Source organism: Pholcus phalangioides, unplaced genomic scaffold, assembly GCF_987345545.1.
Source record: "Pholcus phalangioides strain wild (caught in Gottingen) unplaced genomic scaffold, Ppha-v1.0 ptg000007l_1, whole genome shotgun sequence".
NCBI classification, from domain to species: domain Eukaryota; kingdom Metazoa; phylum Arthropoda; class Arachnida; order Araneae; family Pholcidae; genus Pholcus; species Pholcus phalangioides.
The window spans coordinates 45,028,120-45,046,657 of NW_028301600.1; the positions used below are offsets into that span (position 1 = coordinate 45,028,120).

Genomic DNA, 18,538 nt, shown 5'->3' on the forward strand with positions numbered 1-18,538 from the left:
GGCTCTGACGCCTGTCGTCAAGTAACATTTTTGTGACCACACCTACTATTTTTAAAACATCAACTACGTGTGGTTAATGAAATACGACAAAAGTGACAAGCTTGCTCGATGCGAATATGAGGCGCAGATAGAATTGAAAGACTGGGGGCACGATGATGATGTCAATTCATATTTATGAATATACATTGTGTCAGTTGGCTCCACCATTGACGCTGAGGGGCAATGCCCATAATCTCCGTCCATGGGTGAGATGACCTTCAGCGTTGGTTTTGAGGGACATAAAACTAATCGTATCCAAGGTAACCAAGATGGCGACTTCCTTAAGGTATATCTACACACTCACGCTATGTGTTGTCCTTGACCTATTCGCTGAGCTCCAATATTTGAATGGGGGGGACAGGTTGCAATGATTTACTAGACCAGGAACGAAAGTCGGACTTGCGATGTTTCGTCAACAGTCAATATATCAGAGAGACTTGAGTTGTGCGCCTTTTGCCTCTGATTTTTTTATAGCGAAGGCTGTGGCACTGCGATCGCAAACGGTTTGTGTGTGGGCGGGAAAAGAAAGGAACAATAAGAAGAAAAGCAAAAGTCGGGCGTATTTATTTATTACCCCACGGTCAAAGCGAGTAAGCATATGTAGACGTACCTTTTTAGACGCTCATAAAAAAAATTAAAGAAATATAAAGAATGGATGATTTTTTTCCCTCTGTGATCGACGCTAAATATTATTTAAAAAATTTCAAAGTTCAAGGTATTGACATGTCAATTTTTGGGTCAAAATATGCTCCAATGGTAGCTGCGGGCCTTTTTCGATGTAATTTATGGGCCCTTGGAAACATTTAAAAAAATTAAGCAGTTAAATATTCAAATATAAAATATAAAGAGGCACATTTCCATTTCCATACTCATAAAATAAGAAATACTCATAAATAAGAAATTGAAATCAATGTATAGCCTAACTCATTAGTAGATTCGGCTTATCATTTTCTATTAAATTTTCACGTCTTTTTATGCATAAGAAATAAAGATAAATGAAACAATAAAGACAGAATTCTCTCTCTTCTCTCTCAATTCAATTTTCAAAATTATTGATGTGGTGAAAAACTCAACTAATTTTTCACATTACTACAGTTGAAATCTGTACTTTTAGCATTGGCAATGTTTTTATGGCAATCACACATGCTATGCTCAAAGTGACTGATAATGATTATGACGTCTCAAGTCTCATTCAAAAAGTCTTATAGCTATATATTGTTATTTATCCTTCTTGTTGGAAATTTCATAATCGTTGATCTCCTCTCAAAAACTGAACTGCACGAGCGGAAGTAATTTTGTCTTTGTCATTATCAGGTAACCTTGTAGATATGATGCACATTGTCGCATTGTTAATTCGCGATTGTCACATTGTTCTCTCTCTTGTTGAAAGTTGTAAATATTTTGTTGCCGTCATTTCTAAGTGCAAGTTCAATTTTTTTTTTTTTTTTTTGCTTTGAACAGAAGCTTTAGCTCTATGCTGCGATTATGTGTATAAAATGGGAAATAAAAACTAAATTACAATGCTCAGAAAGCTAAAATTATATTTTAATCCAATTTAATTTCTCGGTCATAGTTGTTTATTTCTTTAGGTGGCTGATATATATACGTTAGCTGGGATTGCTTTGTGAAATCGCCTTATTGAGCTGAAACAAATATTTTTGAAATATTGTGCTAATGCAGCGAATCACTACCGAAAATAAATGCAGTTAGGCTGGTAGAAAACTTCAGTAAAATTTTTTTTTGAGAATTCTGAGCTTGTGATTCCAAAGAACGGAAGTGCTTTTCAAGACAGTGAAGCTCATTAATGTCAACATCCATCATAACGCTTTGTAGAAAAATAGCAGTATGAAGCACGCGCAAAATTTTAAAGTCTATTGTTCGCTGTTCGGGTGACTGCATAAGAAGGGCGTAAGCATATTCCTACATTTAAAATATTTGAATAGAAATAAAAATTTTATTGTGTTAAACACAAGCATGGAGCAAGAATGGAACTTCTTGGAAATCTTTTTCCGAATGATAAAAACGCATATATGCTATATCTATAGAGAATCCAAAGATTTGCATGAGGTTAAAGTGAGACAAAGAAATATTTGCGTATTACATGGAAGCTTTTACTTTTGTGAATAATAAAATAACTCTTATATATGCAATAGTGTCATGATAAGTTTCTGAGAAACCAGTTTAATGCACCCTTATCGCGTTTTTTCGAGCTTACTTGAGTGTTGAAAAATATCAACATCATCAATTTTATCATGTTCTAGACCATGATAAAATTGATGGTGACAAACTTTTCACACATCAAAATGCTGTATGTTTTCCAACAAAACTAAATAACGTGTTTTTGTTTTATATTTTGGTGATAGAGGATTCCGAATAAATCTAGCTGAATATATTCCTATTATTTGATGCATTTCGGTATCGAGTTGTTTGAGCAAATAGTTTACGCAGGTGTAATGGCTTTGATGAAACAGGTGGTACGATGACATATGGGAATAATAAAGCTACAATAAAAAAACCCATTTTTATTAAGGAAAAAAAGCCAACTTGATGAATATGTTACCTCGTTGCCAGCAAAAAAAGTAAAACACGAGAAAGCAAAGGAATAGTAGTCTGAAATTAGCCTACCAGTAATATTATAGTGTAGACATTAGACATTTTATGCCCTTTAGATAATTGATAGAAGATCACTATTCTACTGAAGATGCGGAATGCGAGAATTTCTTGCCGAGTCCTGCCCTCAGGGCGATTACAGCGGCATACAGAAGGCCTGGTAGGCTGAAAATCGATGAGATGTGAAAATCTGAAAGGCCATGTCACAATCGGTATAGAATCCGCTTATTATGACAAATTAAGAATTTGGTACGCTAAGAGAATGGGCCGACAAAAATGTATGAATTTGGAATAGTGAAAGTCATCACCAAATTTAATAAAAAATTGTAGGTGAACAATAATAATATAAGGTACAATACAATAATATAAGGTGAACAATATACCTTATATAACGGCCGTATGTTCCCATTGTTCAATGCCAGTTACACCAAAAAAAAAAATCCCTCCCTTTGAAATTTAAGAAATCTGATTTCGGGAAACCTTTGAAATTGTTATCAGGTTCTGTATCTTGTATCATTTTTCCAGTAGCTGAAATCATGGTTATTATCTCTTGCCATATATGATGTAACCATACAAATTCTACAACAACCCATAGGTTTAAAGATATTGGGATTATTTTAAGGCCTCAAAAAAAATTGCTGGAAGGGGGGAGGGGAGAGACTGAAATCCAATATTTAGATGGTGGCAAGCAGCACTGAAACTAGAGGGGGCAGGGGGCAACTGCCCCAGGCTGACAAATTTAGGGGACGGCAGTTTTAGGTGGGAACAAAGAACACTGTTATAAAATTTTCGAATTTTAAATTTGTGGGGGCGGTAAAAATCCTGGTTACGGTCCTGGTGATAAGTATTTTAGTGGGGGGAATCACTCGGGGCCCATATTCCAGTTACAAGTTCATGCCTATGCAGCAACCCGACTCGTATTGTATCTTCTGAATTTTATCTTGTTCCAATACAACCATTGCAACTACGGAAAAATACTTCGTACATGAAGTGAACTCATTGAATTAATTTTATATCTAGATGATAGCCATGTTAAAGCCATTGTTTTAAATGTATATACACTACGTTTAGACTTGTTTTTTCTGTACAGTTTTTGTACCACGTGGTGTAATGAAATGCAATTTTGTCACAGAAAAGAAGCATTTTTTCAATATTATAAAGAACATTGTTTTATAAAATACTAAAAATTGTATTTATATGATAGTTAATTTGTTAAAATTACGTGTCCCAAAGAATTATAGAAACTGAATATTCGGGGAAAAAATCAAGTGCTTCCATGAACAAAATTTTTTTTTTCTGATTAATAAAGCCGATGTTCCCAATTGAGAACATTGGCCGTTAAAAGATTAATTAACATGCATTTGTCAGAAATTATAATATATTAGATTATTCTATGCTGCGACGTCTTAACGCATGGGCTCACCCGGGCACGGCCCGAGGGCCTCAAGAGAAGAGGGGCCTCAAAACAACGAGAAGTAGTTGAATTTTTTGAGAATTTTCCAGGTAGGGCTTTAGAAAAATCACTTGGCCCGGGGACCCATGATGTTCTTAAGACCATGGCTCCCCACAAGGGGGAGGCTGACAGGGCTCCAGCTCTGGGGTCCGGGACGATTCTGATTATTTTTTTATTTTTCACGCCATAAATTCATTATAAAGGGGTGACCATGAAAAGTCTGGTCTGGGGGCCCGCCAAAGGTCCCATCCTAGGGGCCCTGCTCCAGGATGTGGGGGTCATGCTTAAGATGGTCCTGATTTTATAAACTTTTGGGGGCAGCCTTTACTTGTATTTGCGTTTTATTTTATTACAGAAATGTTTTTTCTTTCAAATGAGTTGTTAAATGTTAATATCATGTGGTCTATAACACAGTATTTTTCACATAGTCACGCATTTGTTTTATTCTTCTGAAAAACAACTTTTTCGAGATTCTATAAACTTTTGGAACAGAGTGAAATTATTATAAACCATAGGCGTAAACTTGTATCCGGCCCATGGGCCCGAGCCCCCACCCCCCAACATTTTTGAAGAGCCGGCTCGGCTCCCCAAAAATGCGAATGGATATGTTTCTCACACTTGACTCAGAAAAAACTTTTTGACAAAAAAATTCTCTAAATAGTAGAAATCCATATATATCTGCTCGAAATTTTATTTTTCTCTTTAGAATCTTAATGCACTTGTTCTGTGGCAATAGTAGTCTTATCTCGCAATCACCCCGGCATCCATCCATCGTAAATTGCATCCTCCTAGAGTGCTATCTGAAGGCGCCTCTGGAGATAACTTGGGGGGGGGGGGGTCCTTTCTCTTGCTTGTACTGTCGGTAAACTCAAGAGCATCTCTTCGTCTTTTGTTGAGTGTGACCCTTGGGGATGGGGACATGAGACAACAAAAAAAATTAAAAAAAGTGGGAGGAGGTAAAGTGAACAACGCGATTAAGCTTATTAACAAGTTCGAAGGCCCGATTTTTCGAGCCTTCACAACAGTGCCGTCTTAACGCATGGGCCCACCCGGACACGGCCCGGGGGCCTCAAGAGAAGAGGGGCCTTACAAAAATGAGATCCGGTTGAAATTTTCTAGAATTTACTAGGTAGCGCCTCAGAAAAACCACTTCGCCCGGGGTCCCATGAAGCTCTTAAGACGGCCCTGCTTCACAACAGAGGCGCTGACATGAAGAAATTAACATTGGGTGGGGAGAGAGCGCTGAAAGATGCTGGCCGTCCCGTATATACGGGACTGAAGGAAGTACATACGAGAGAAACAGAGGACGCACTGCATTGTTTTTCTAAAAATTATTGGGGGAAGGCTCAGCCCCCTTATAAAATTTATTGGGGTGGGGGCTCCAATATCCTCCGCTCGTAGGTTCCGGTGCTTTTGATGAGGAATCAAATAATAGTAAAATAAAATTAACACAAAAAAGAAAATAAGAAATGATTGGAAAATTTCAAAGCCCCTGAGCCGGGTACCATTGCATTCTAATACTAGGAATATGAAATTTCCTCCTTAGAAATCAGGGATTCCCAAACTATTAGCAGACACTCTTAGAAATTTTAAATATTTCAAGTAATGTTGAAGGGAGGTTAAAGGGTGAAAATTGCGGGCCCTCCTCTGGTCTGGCATCCTGGACACGACCCCCCAGTTGCAGCCCTGTTTCCAGTACCCCAACTCTTAGGTAGCCAGGGCAGGAACTAGAGAAGAAGGCAGTTTTCACAGGCGGAAAATCTTGAGGGCTGCTAATCCTGGGGGGGGGGGGGTGAAAAATATCGTTTCTATCGATTTTTTCAGTGGAGAGGGCGAAAAAATTATATATTCTTCCCCCCTCCACGACTAAAATGATCCTGTCTCCGTTGGACCGGGCTTTTGGATTGAGATCTTACGCTAGGACCCCGATTTTTCACAAGGAAGTGCTTGGAACCTGTCATAGACGTAAACTTGTATTGGGCCAATGGGATCGAACCCCCCTATTAATTTTTGAGAGCTGGCTCACCCCCCCCCCCCTCCCAAAAAAAAAATCACATGGATACGTTTTCCACACCTAGACTCGGAATAATCACGTCACGTCAGTACAGTGTTTAGGCCTTTATACGAACCTGTGACATGTAAAAAGGGGCGATTTTTCCACAAAAACTTTTTTCCGGTGATTTTTCAGGATGCGACTTATTTATCGGAAATTACTGTACTCTCCTCAAGCCAATTATTATTTTGCAGGAAAAATGTAAAAACCCCTCATTGACAGAGAATGAAAAAAAAATTGAAATCCCCCGAAAAAAAATGGAAACCGCCCTTGAGAAAATTCTGCGTATGCCTATGACTATAAGCGTATCTTGCAATACGTAGCAGAGAATTAGTTCCCGCGATTAGTTGTTTTAGCAATAATTGACAACTTTAACCGCTTCACTTACAAGGTACTGGCGAGAAATTTGAACGATCTCTATTTGATGAAATGGGCGAAAAATATAGTAACCGCGTCCTAACCTAACCGCATGTTGGAGAAAGGTAAAGAAGTTGAAGGAAAAAACCAAATGAAAAGAAAACAGTTACATAAGTACAGATAAAAGAGTAGTTATACAAAGTAGATTTCTCTTCACCATCACTTCAACCACTTCTCTTTTGCTCTTATACGTTTTTATTGAAGGATACATTATATGTGAGGAAAAATCCACTAACAATTGTAGAGAAATAAAAGAAAGGTAAAAAGAACAATATTTCCTAAGGTTACAACAAAGCCTTACGGTACTGAGAAGAGGAAAGAAAACAGAGTTTTTGTTTGACTTTATTCCCCTGGCATTTGGACGCAATATTACGTCCTTGATCGTAAAGTGGTTAATTATCTTTGACATCGTTTCAGTGATATCTGGCAATTTCCCGTATTAAGGATACCAATTTCCCATAAATTTTTCGTGAAAATATGGTTCAGTGGAGCTAAAGCGATCAGAACATTTTAACCCCTTTACATACAGGCTTTTGGCAAACAAATTTGGGTTTATGTTCCAATAGTTTCATAGATAAATCTCAAAAACTGGTGATAATGTTATCATACAAGAAACGAAGGGGAAAAAAATTAACGGAGCAGTTTTTCTATTTTTCCCGTCCCAGCTACCTTGGATCAGGCAAGCATGTTCCCCATACCTAGAGACGAAATGCTAAGGAGTCCGGCCTCTTAATTCCGAACTCATTCTGAAAATCTTTTGAAACTTGGAGATTGAAAACAGCTATTTTTTTTATAGTATTTTAGAAAGTTTTGCACCATAATTGGTAATGTCACTAATTTTATGACTGTTAGGTGGGATTTGGCGATGTCTTGTATTTGCAAATCAAATTTCCCATATATTTCTCAATAATGGAATATGGTCAGCCTATACCCCATATTTTCTGTAGTTTTGTCCCATTTTCAAAATGAAGCCTATTTGAATTGTTACACTTCACTGAAACCAAAGATAAATATTATTTCCCCAAATTATATTTTGATAATTATGAGAAAAATGTGAATATTCTTCTCAGATATTTGTCATGTTAGATTTTTTTTCATAGTATTCATTTAAATCAACTGCCATTAGCAGTACATAGGCGAAGATGGACTTGAGTCTTGGGGGGCACGATGATATCAATTCATATATATGTTACCGGCAAAGTATGAAATCCGGCATTCTATACAATGCCTGGTCGTTTCAGGCAAAGTATGAAATTCTTCATCTGAAAACAAACATTGACAAAATTTTCATCATATAAGCAGCAGGATGCCAAATGCGCCAAATAAAATAAGAGATTCTTGTTGAAAGTTACAAATTTTAATAGATATCTGATGAATGACAAGTATTTTTTCTCCAAAAAATTTCCTTTTCGCTGTCGTGAGAAAGGATCTCTTAAGTGGCGGTATAAAATATTACAATTTCGTCAAATTAAAATTTCACAGAATATTCGTCATTTTTTTCCGGAAACGTTTTCCTTTGGCTCTCGTGAAAAGGAATTTATTTAGGGGCGGTATAAAATATTACAATTTCACAAATTAAAATTTCACAGAATTTCCGTCATTTTTTCCCGGAAGCATGCATTGACCAGCGACGACTTCCAGTCTTGATTGTGTGTAATCGCACCACAGTGCCGTCTTAACCATGGCCCCCACATCCTGAAGCAGGGCCCCTAGGCTGGGATCTTTTACGGGCCCCCGGACCAGACTTTTATGAGGCCCCCTTTATGATGAATTTATAGCGTGAAAAAACAAAAAAATGATTAAAATCCTTCCGGGCCCCAGGGCTGGAGCCTTGTCAGCCCACCCCTTGTGGGGGCCATGGTCTTAACCCATGAGCCCATCCGGGCACGGCCCGGGGGCCTCAAGAGAAAAGGGGCCTCACAAAAATGAGATCTGGTAAAACTTTTCTAGAATTTACCAGGTAGGGCTTCAGAAAAACCTCTTGACCCGGGGGCCCATGATGCTCTAAAGACGGCCCTGTCGCACCATTTGATCTACGATGTCGACTCCATATTTAGTTTCGCTATTGTAGGCAACTGTTTCTGGGGTCTTTTTTATGTTTTCGTTGAAAGTTATATCAGTATGAAGTTAACTCAGAACTAAAACATTTTTAATCTTTTTCCCCTGATAACATGTCAGCGTGATATCAGTTCCAGTTTTGAATACTATCGACGAGTATAGATCCTGTGTTTCTTTTTTTGGAGGTACCTCACAACGGTCTTTTCGAAGGGTCCCAACCAAGCTTGTTGATTTCGATTTCAAAAATGCACATAATCTCAGTGATGCAAAATAATTATCTGTTGTTATGTTTCGACCTTCTCCCATATAAGGTTCGACTAATCGAATTACATGTTCATAGACAAGTTGATTTGCTGGTCTGGTGTTATCTGCTCCAGTGTAATTCAAACGGATTTTCTATCCGTTTAGAATATATTTGGAATCAACGCAGTCAAGAAGCCAGAATTTTATCGCAAATTTATCTGGCTTACTTGGGATATAGGCTGTGTAAATGGACATCTTGCTTTTGAGGGTAAAAGTTGTTTGTCCACAGTTAGATTGGGCCTTGGTTTGTAGCAAGTCGCACTGTAGTCTATGAATGAATTCCATAGTGAAGATGTAAGAGTAAATTGGTCAGTTTTTAATCTTTCAGATCGAACCGCATGAATTTCAAAATTTCTTTGAAACGATCTCTTGTCATTGTTTGGGAAAAAAATGGGGGACCCCCCCAAATTGACGACCACAATGAATTCAGGGGAAAGTTTTTGCACCATATAGACCTCTTGCGTACATAATGGATATCGTTGCATCCAGTTCAAGCAAAGAAACTGACCAAGAAGTTTCATTTAGACGACGATGGGCTTCAGCTTCTGTACATTTCTGTATAAGTCGCATCATTTTATCCTCTGAAAATAAGGCATCACGAACTCAGAACACTTTCATTTGTTTTTTTTTTTGACGCATAAAATGTGGGGCTTGATTTTCTCTCAATATATTTTGCGATCCTCGACGCACACAGAGTTATAATAGTAGGGTCTTACGAGTTGAATGGTGTCACTATCCCGGATGCAACTAGGGTCACCGATTTGGGAATTCTCATTGACGAGCGACTTAGGTTTTCTGAACATTGTTCAGCGGTGGTCAAAAAATCGAATAGAATGCTTGGTCTCATTTTCAAAAAGGTCTCTTCGCGTTCTCCTAAAGTCATTCTTCCGCTTTTTCGAGGATTAGTTCGTCTTGGACTGGAGTATGCTATAAGGTTTTGGAGACCATAACTGAGGGACCATGCTGAGGGACATAGAATTGGTTGAAGGGGTGCAGAGAAGAGCTACGCGTGTCCTTGTTGGCACACGGGGCTTGAGTTATGAAGAGAGACTTCATTTTTTGAATATGTTTACATTGGATGAACGCAGGTGTCGAGGAGATATGATCGAAGTGTTCAAAATTTTCAATGGGATGGATAGGATGGACCATGAATTTTTAGTACACCGCCAATCGACTGCTTTTACAAGGGGACACCGGTATCGATTGGTGAGGGACAATGCAAGGTTATGGTGTCGCAGGGAATTTTTCTCTAATAGGGTTGTTAATAAATGGAATAGCTTACCTCCGGAAATAGTAAATTGCAACACACTTGACACGTTTAAAAAGAAATACGATAAACATGTTGGGGTAAATCGAGAAGCTATCCATTCTTAGAATAAGACAACCATAAGTATTCTTTATGGGCATTGTATAATATTTTATCATGTGTATATATTGTTTATAATTTGTGTTAATTGCATTTTTAATTGGGTTGCTGTTTTTTTTGTTTTTTTTTTTTAAATATAGGACATCCATATTTTTATGGGCATCTTTTTATCAGCCACCTCGTTGGGCATTTTGCCTGTTGTGGCGTTGTATTTGTATAATTATATCTTTAGTCTATGCCTCGACGTCCTAAAATTGTTGCACCAGTGGAGAAATAATTTTATTTTGATTAAAATCTTCGTCATCAGAACCGCTACTTTCTTCTCCACAGTTCGGCATAGGGTAGATCTATGCTCTTCTGCACTTTCATCATCACTGCTTTCGAAATTGGGATTCGAAATACGGGAAAATACGGGACAATGTCAATTATCGCTAAATGATGCCAAAAGTAAGCGAGGTCATTATCTCGTGCTAAAATCACAGAAAAGTCACCAATCGCAGGAAATAAAGCGCCACTTCAAATTGCAGTGAATTTAAAAAAAAACCATGACAAATCTGTGAGATGAATATTCTTGTTTGTAATCGTAATGAGGCTTTTTGGATCACATGATATTTCCCTCATTCTTGAGGGACATACAAATCGTAGACAAGGTAACCAATATGGCGACTTCCTGCGCAACTCATGAAAGACATAAATCAAAATTAAAGAACATAGAAATGAATTGTTTTTTTTTTCTTTTTGATGGGTGCTAGATATTTCAAAAATTTTCTTGAAGCTCAAGTTATCGATTTGCCTGCTTTTGCTTCAAAAAAAATGCTTGATTAAAGCTGCGGACACAGTTGTTATCATTTTGACATTTACACGTTGGTGCCATGTATAAAATACAGTATAATTGTGATGAATCTGGTGATTATATGCATAATCGTCGGTTATTATGCACAATAATTTCATCCGTTTTGATCGGTGGTTATGCATAGTAACCGATAATTCCGGCGATTATGCGTAATTATCGATTTATGCCGTTTTGTTTACAAAGGTACTCCACGAAAAGCGTCCGAAAGCGATAAAATGATGTTGCCCGTATCCGATTTGATATTCCAAAAGGAAATTAGCCGCTTAAATTCACTTGTGCTTTTTTTTGACGAATTTTAATTTGACGAAAATGTCATATTTTATATCCTCCATCAACAGATCCCTTGTCAGGAAAGCCAAAAGTTTACAGAAAAAAAATTAAGAAAAATTATAAATTGTAATCGTATAAATTTTTAATATTTTATACCGCCCCTCAACAGATCCCTTCTCACGAGAGACGAAGGGAAACGTTCCCGGAAAAAAATGCCAAAAATTCTGTGAAATTTTTATTTGACGAAATTGTGATATTTTATACCTCACCTCAACAGCACCCTTTTCACGAGAGCCAAAGGGAAACGTTTCCGGAAAAAAATGAAAATTCTGTGAAATTTTAATTTGACGAAATTGTAATATTTTATACCGCCCCTCAACAAATCCCTTTTCATGAGAGCGTAAAGGAAATTTTTTTGAGAAAAAAAACTTGTCATTCATCAGAAATCTATTAAAATTTATAATTCAACAAGAATCTCTTATTTTATTTGGCGCATTTAGCATCCTGCTGCTTATTTGATGAAAATTTTGTCAATGTTTGTTTTACAGATGAAGAATTTCATACTTTGTCTGATTTTTTTTTAGTCATTCTATAGAATGCCTAGACAAAGTATAGAATAAAACCGGTATTGTATAGAATGCCTGGATTTCATACTTTGCCGGTAACATATACATTACATCAGTCGACTCCATCTTTGATGCTGGGGGTGGGCAATGCCCCCCCCCCCCCATACAGCAGTAGCACTTAATTCCTTCTCTTTACCAATAATTGGCAACTTTGCTTACAGCATTAGTTTTTAGTTAACTCTATGGTGATTTTCTATATTTTTTTCCTACGAAATGTGATCTGCAATTAATTGGACATTAACAAATTTTCTCTTATTTTTGGTTGTCTTAATTTTTTTAAAAATGAAAATGTTCTGTTTTTCTTGTTTCTCAGCGAAACTTACGTGAACAATTTGCACTATTAGTAAATTGCAGTGAATTTTATGGGAAAAAAAAGTTTAATACAACAAAAATGTCAGAGGAATACGTATTGGCAGCCTTAATTATCGTAATGATGAGCTGGGAAAATAATTTCAATCCTCGATTTCCAGTAAAATATAAATTCCAAATAGGTTTCATTGAAAATACTGAAAGAAACAGTGCCAACAATTTCTAGACTCTTATAAAAGATCACATATGGAAACTTTTGAAACAAAATCAAGACACAATATAAAAAACGAGAGGAAAAACATCTTTTTATTTAAATCTTTAATAAGATTTCTTTTCAAGCCTAAAATGAATCATTTCAATAAATGCTTTCATCAAAATCAACAACTGTGTGAAGCAAAGACAGTGTACTGAAGTATGTGTTAAAATTAAAGTGAGTTATTTTAATTGATAACCAATGGGAAAATGGAACACACTAGCATATTTTACATGCAGAGTCTTTCCAAATCTTTCAAATTAAACTTTACTGCAATACACGATACCATGACTTAAAAATATACACATTCCATAAGTTAATGCCAATTAGAAGCACCCAACATCTTCACAAAAGACTTTTACTTTGTACAATAATTTCAGTTCATAAAACATCATTACAAAGAAAAACAATGTTATATCAAAAATAAAAATTTAAATAAAGAGAGATTTTTTTTGGTGAGGAACGTTTTCACAACTCATTCTGATTTCATGTAATGTAGATTAAAATTTTTTATCCCCATAATTAAGTAAACCACAACATTTAGATTTTGAAAAATGTTTTCATCATTAAATGAAATAAAACCCTGCAAACTTGTAACAGAAATAAGAACTTAAAAATATTGTGCTAAAAAAAATTCTGGTATTAACAGAGTCATGTGATAGATGTGTTATAAGGTAAATACGTAAAACATACATGCAGTACATAAATCAATTTATGTTATCTGTAAATATAATTTTGCGACAATAAATATATTTCATCAAACTTCAGTATTTTGAGATAAAGATGAAATTTTCTGATAAAAAATTGTTGCACTAATAGAATACCGCAAAATAAGAAGGATCCTATATAGGGTGACTATATGTTACAAAGGAGACAAAAAGGGAATAATTTGGCAATCAATACAGGATATTATGGGATATTTCCCGTAGTTGCCAACTGTCGCTAAAACCGTCGAAAATTGCCAAAAATCACACAAAACCACGTCAACAGCCAATTAGTGAGGGGAATGGCTAAGCTACATTTGAATTCAAACCTACTGTACAAATATCACAGAGCCAATCTGCAGTGAATTAGAATGTATTTCACCATAAAAAATATTGAAAATGACAAATATGCAAGGTGAAATAAAGTTATGCAAAGTATCAATATCCACAATTTCAGTAACAATAATGAATTCAGGTTTAGCTTTGTTGAAAATGCAGGAATTTTTAATTGAAATCATGGAACGGCTGAAAAATATAGGAAAGTCCCATTGAATAAGGGTCATCCTAATTGTGTGAAATAATTCACTATAGAATATAATCTTGTACCAAAATTATAGACAGGTAAGAAATTACCAGTTTCTTTGGGGGGAAACCATATCATGGAAATCTGTATCATAAAAATGATATACATAATAAGGAATTACTCTGATCATGGGGGTGGTTCATTATTTTTTCTCTCTTTTCCTGCAGGAGGGGCATCGATTTTTAACGGCAAAAAATACACTGAAATCTCAGCTCACCCCCCCCCCCCCATGTGCTGGTGCTACTGACCCACCCAGATTAGAAAATAACATAGATGATAAAAAGATATATGCAATACAATCCCTCCCACTTAGAATGTTTTCCAGTTTAGTACGACCTATTTTCATGTTTCCAACTCTCTCTAATTCTCATTAAGATTTCTCGTTTAAAGCATTTTCCCATTTGCAACGTTTTCTCATGACAGTTTCTTGAAAAGCGTTATAAGCTGGATTCACTGTATATGAGAATATAATAAAACTTTCAAGACAGAAAATTTGTCTTTTGACATCTAGCGTAAGAGTAGTTAGCCATTACCCATATACATGTGATGCCCGGGTGACTATGACTACTAAATTGTACATGCATCTCATAAACATTCATCTGGGGAAGTTCTAATGAACTGGCACATGCAAGAAAGTAGTATCTGTGTGTGTTATATGATTGGCCCTAATCTATTTATGATGCCACAGTTATGCATGTTTCGAGTTCCATCTATCTTTTATATTGAAAGTATAAGTGACAGATACATTCATTTTTGAGTTTTTATAAGTGTCATGTTGGATTAAATGGGAGACCAGCTTGCATTCATGCCATGTCCACGTGGCTGGTTAAAATGTTCTATTACATGAGTGTCAATGTTAAAAGAAAATGTTTCCCTCTAAGTAATTTTTTTATTAGTGCAAACAAATGAAACAATGTTGCAGGAAAAATAATGGGAAAATTTGATATGCTTTTGAAGTTGCCTGACATCAACTTGGCGCCTCATAAATTATATAATGCATATTAAGAAAAATCATTTCACATTTTCAAATTTATAATTTGAAAAGTCAACAAATTGCAATAATGAAATTTTTTTTTAAGGAAGACAGACTTTTCGCTGTAGATAGGATTGAGTTACTGTTCTGAATTGTGGAAAAAATGTTATTCATAGATCAACTTGCCTTGAAGCAAACTACTTTGCTCAGATTCATAATTTTTTTTTCTTCTAGAATGCTCCTGCTGGCTGGCAATAGTTGAGTTATTTAATTGCTTTCTTTCTTAATTCTGGCATTGGCCACAGAAAATGAGAGTTCCACATTGAATAAAGAATTGACCTTTTATATGGTACTGATTAGAATAGTATATAAGAGGCCTACACTAATCCCAGTGCCCAATTTTTTGGTCTGATTTCTGAGAGAATGAAATGTAAAAGATAGAAGATCCCAAAGCCTGTTGAAACTCTCAACCCTATCTGGTTAAAACAATGATCAATTATATTTTGAAATAGCATTTGCTTCATGTCCCCTCCCAAAAATATGGAGATATTTTTTCTCACTTCTAAATTTTAACATTGTATTATTTTTAGTGCTCATGTTGCAATCTCTATCAACTATAAAGAATGAAAGATTAAAGTACTCCATCAAAAAGTAAAAAAATTAATATAATCAAATATTTATCCTTTATGGTAATTTTAAATAATGTAATATCTTGAGATTCATTTTATAACTTTTTTAATATAAACTAGAATAAAAAAAATGAGATTCACTAAGGAAAACTGGTCAGCAAATAATGCTTTAAATACTCATTCAAATATTTCATTCACAAGAAGGCCAGAGAATCTAAATTAATATAAATATTATCAATACAGCATACAACATTAAAAATTCTCTCTTTTTAGTTCTTAACAATGATGCCACTGCATTTAATATTTGTATAAAGCACGGAATTAGCACTTTATTACCAGTTGTGACAGGAACTATTCAACACTGACTAGAAGAAAAAACACACAATTTATAGGCATTTTTTTTTTGGTGCATAAAAAACAACATATATATGTATATATATAAACAGATGGCTGTAATGCAACCAATGACTAGTAATCGTTTTACAAGCTTATTTATCTACAAATATGCATTATCAATTCTGAAACAAGAATTAACACTAAATTTGCATGGGTATATGAGCAATGTGGGTTGACTTAGTTCAACAGGTCGGCTGCAAACATGTTGGAAACTTATAATCCCAAAATTGCCAACACAAATACTTATTACATTTACTTAACACGTAATAGAACTTTTGAAAACCACATAGACGGTTTTATTTTATCAGTCGGGCTTGCCATCCTGGGAAGACTTGTTGATTGGCATGTCCATAGAAGAGGGCGGAGATGGTCGATACCTGCTTCTCCTGAAAATATATCACTTGGTAATTAGCCTCATGTAATTAAAATAATGGAATGGAAACATTATAATGCATGGTTGATAAACATATGAAGTATGCTCGATTCAAAATTGTACCATGATACAATTTAAAATTGAATGCACTGTATAGAAGAGTAGACAAACTTTGCTTAACTCAGAAATCACCAAAGAATAAGGAAAATACATGGAAAATACAAAACTTATAATGGATTTTGACACACGGTGGGTGTTGTCTTCAGAGGAAAAATATATAACCACTAATCACACTGACTAAGATCTCACTTGGGGTGGATACCAAATCTTAACTCTGTTACTCAGTGTGTGTAAAAAGTACATCTGTTTACTTCAAACGTTGTTTCTGACCACAACATTTGAAGTGAACATACTTTTTCCACTCAGCAACCGAGAGTTAAGATTTGGGATCCTTGGTCAGCATGATTAGTGGTTACATATTTTTCCTCTGAAGACGACACCTACTGTGTGTCAAAATTCATTAGGAGTTTTGTATGTTCCATATATTTGCCTTGTTGGTGATTTCTGAGTAATGTACTGTATATGTATTACACATATATTTATGCCTGTACCATTTTTATGATTGAAAAACATTATAATTTTTAAAAATAACTAGAAAAATAATATATTGCTCAAAATATTTTTTGATTTGTGGATGATTTATTTCGACACATATCAGCGTTAAAATTGAAATATAAAAGTCACTGGTCCCACAGACCAGTGAATACAAGAATCTACTGGTCTGCAGACATCATGACTGGACCGCTAAATGAAATCTGTATGAATGAATAATTATATAATTTGAATAATAATAAAATGAATAATAATTCATTTTCCTAAATATATTATGATTTAAAAGAGTGATATATTACCAAGGGGTGTAAAAAGCCATTAAAAATCAATTAGAACTGCAGTCAAACCTTATAAAACCACCACTGTTGAATAAGTTATGGTTGATGCCTTTGTTATCTTGTAGCACCTACATCCCTCTTCCTATCAATTAGTTGAAAAGTAATATAAATGCACTACTTGTAGCTTTCCTGAAGCAGAAGCAGACTCTCAGCTCAAAATAAACACAATGTTTACCATATGGTGAAATTCTACTATTTCAGGCCAAATGCAAAGCCACCATACCATGGCCCCTACATCCTGCAACAGTACCTCTAGGCTGGATTTTTGTTGGGCTCCTGTATAGCGAATTTATAGTGTGAAGAAACAAAAACATTAATAATTGTCTTGAGCTCCAGGGTTAGGGCCCCACCCTTTTGGGGATCATGCCCCATACTGCTGCTCTAATGAAATGTTTTGTCCATCAAGAATTTGATCAAACATTTTCTCTAATACAGCTCAGATGCAGAACTGAGAGTCTGTGAGATTACTCTTGTCTTTTTGCTTTTGAAAAAGTTCCTCTTTGGTAAGCATTTCCAAATGGATAAAGAATTGAAAAAAAAAAAAAAGTCAAAGAATGGTCATCGTACCACTTCAACACAGTCATGGGTCTTTTATAAAACTTGGTCTCACGCTTTGTCAGATTTTTCAGAAATTGTGAAAAAGTAGCTGAAGAAATACTAGGAACCTCTCAAGTATGGTCAAGTAGTCTATGCATAGACATAATTTTTTTCTTCATCAATGAAAAATCAAACTCATCTTCACTTGAACTGATTCCTTCATTGTATTCCATGCTTATTGGGTTCCGTAACTTTGAAAATAATATTCCTATTGCCACAACTGTCGAGTTCGAACTAACACGAAGACGCATATATAACAATAAATCTAAAAAAACGTAGTTAAGATTAAAGATTGGCAGTTGTTTTATACGCATGTATCGTTGAATACACTCATAAAGCAATATTGCCCAAACCAAATCTAAATACACATCAGTACCAATTGAATTATTGCATCAAATCAAGTGGTGACAGAGAGTCACCCCTCGAGTGCAAAGGGTTAGCAGTAAAATACATTGAACCTGGTTATGTAATGCAAAAAGTGTCCATTAAAGGGAGGTATCCATTTGCAGGAAATATCTGTTTTGTCCACTGTATATATGGACTGCATATCTTTGATCCAGGCCCTAAGGCTGAGATCTTTGACGGGCTCCTCCATAGTGCATTTGTAGTGTAAAAATAACAAAAGTAATCAGATTTGTCTCAGACTCCCAGACTGGACCCCTCTTAGCCCTACCCTTGTGGGAGCCATGACTGTATACTGTATCTGAGAAAGAGAATACTCTC

At 35.6% G+C, this 18,538-nt stretch overlaps 1 protein-coding gene across 2 annotated transcripts in view; it reads right to left on the minus strand.

Annotated features, from left to right (window-relative positions):
* Nucleotides 1-15,898: 15,898 nt before the first annotated feature.
* Nucleotides 15,899-18,538, minus strand: part of LOC149085352 (tau-tubulin kinase homolog Asator-like) — an 86,560-nt gene continuing 83,920 nt past the window's right edge. For both annotated transcript variants that reach the window (XM_089233314.1, XM_089233315.1), the window contains exon 10: nt 15,899-16,281. In XM_089233314.1, coding sequence (XP_089089440.1) covers nt 16,200-16,281 — 82 coding nt within the window. In that variant the 3' untranslated portion in view covers nt 15,899-16,199. The remainder of the gene's footprint in view (nt 16,282-18,538) is intronic.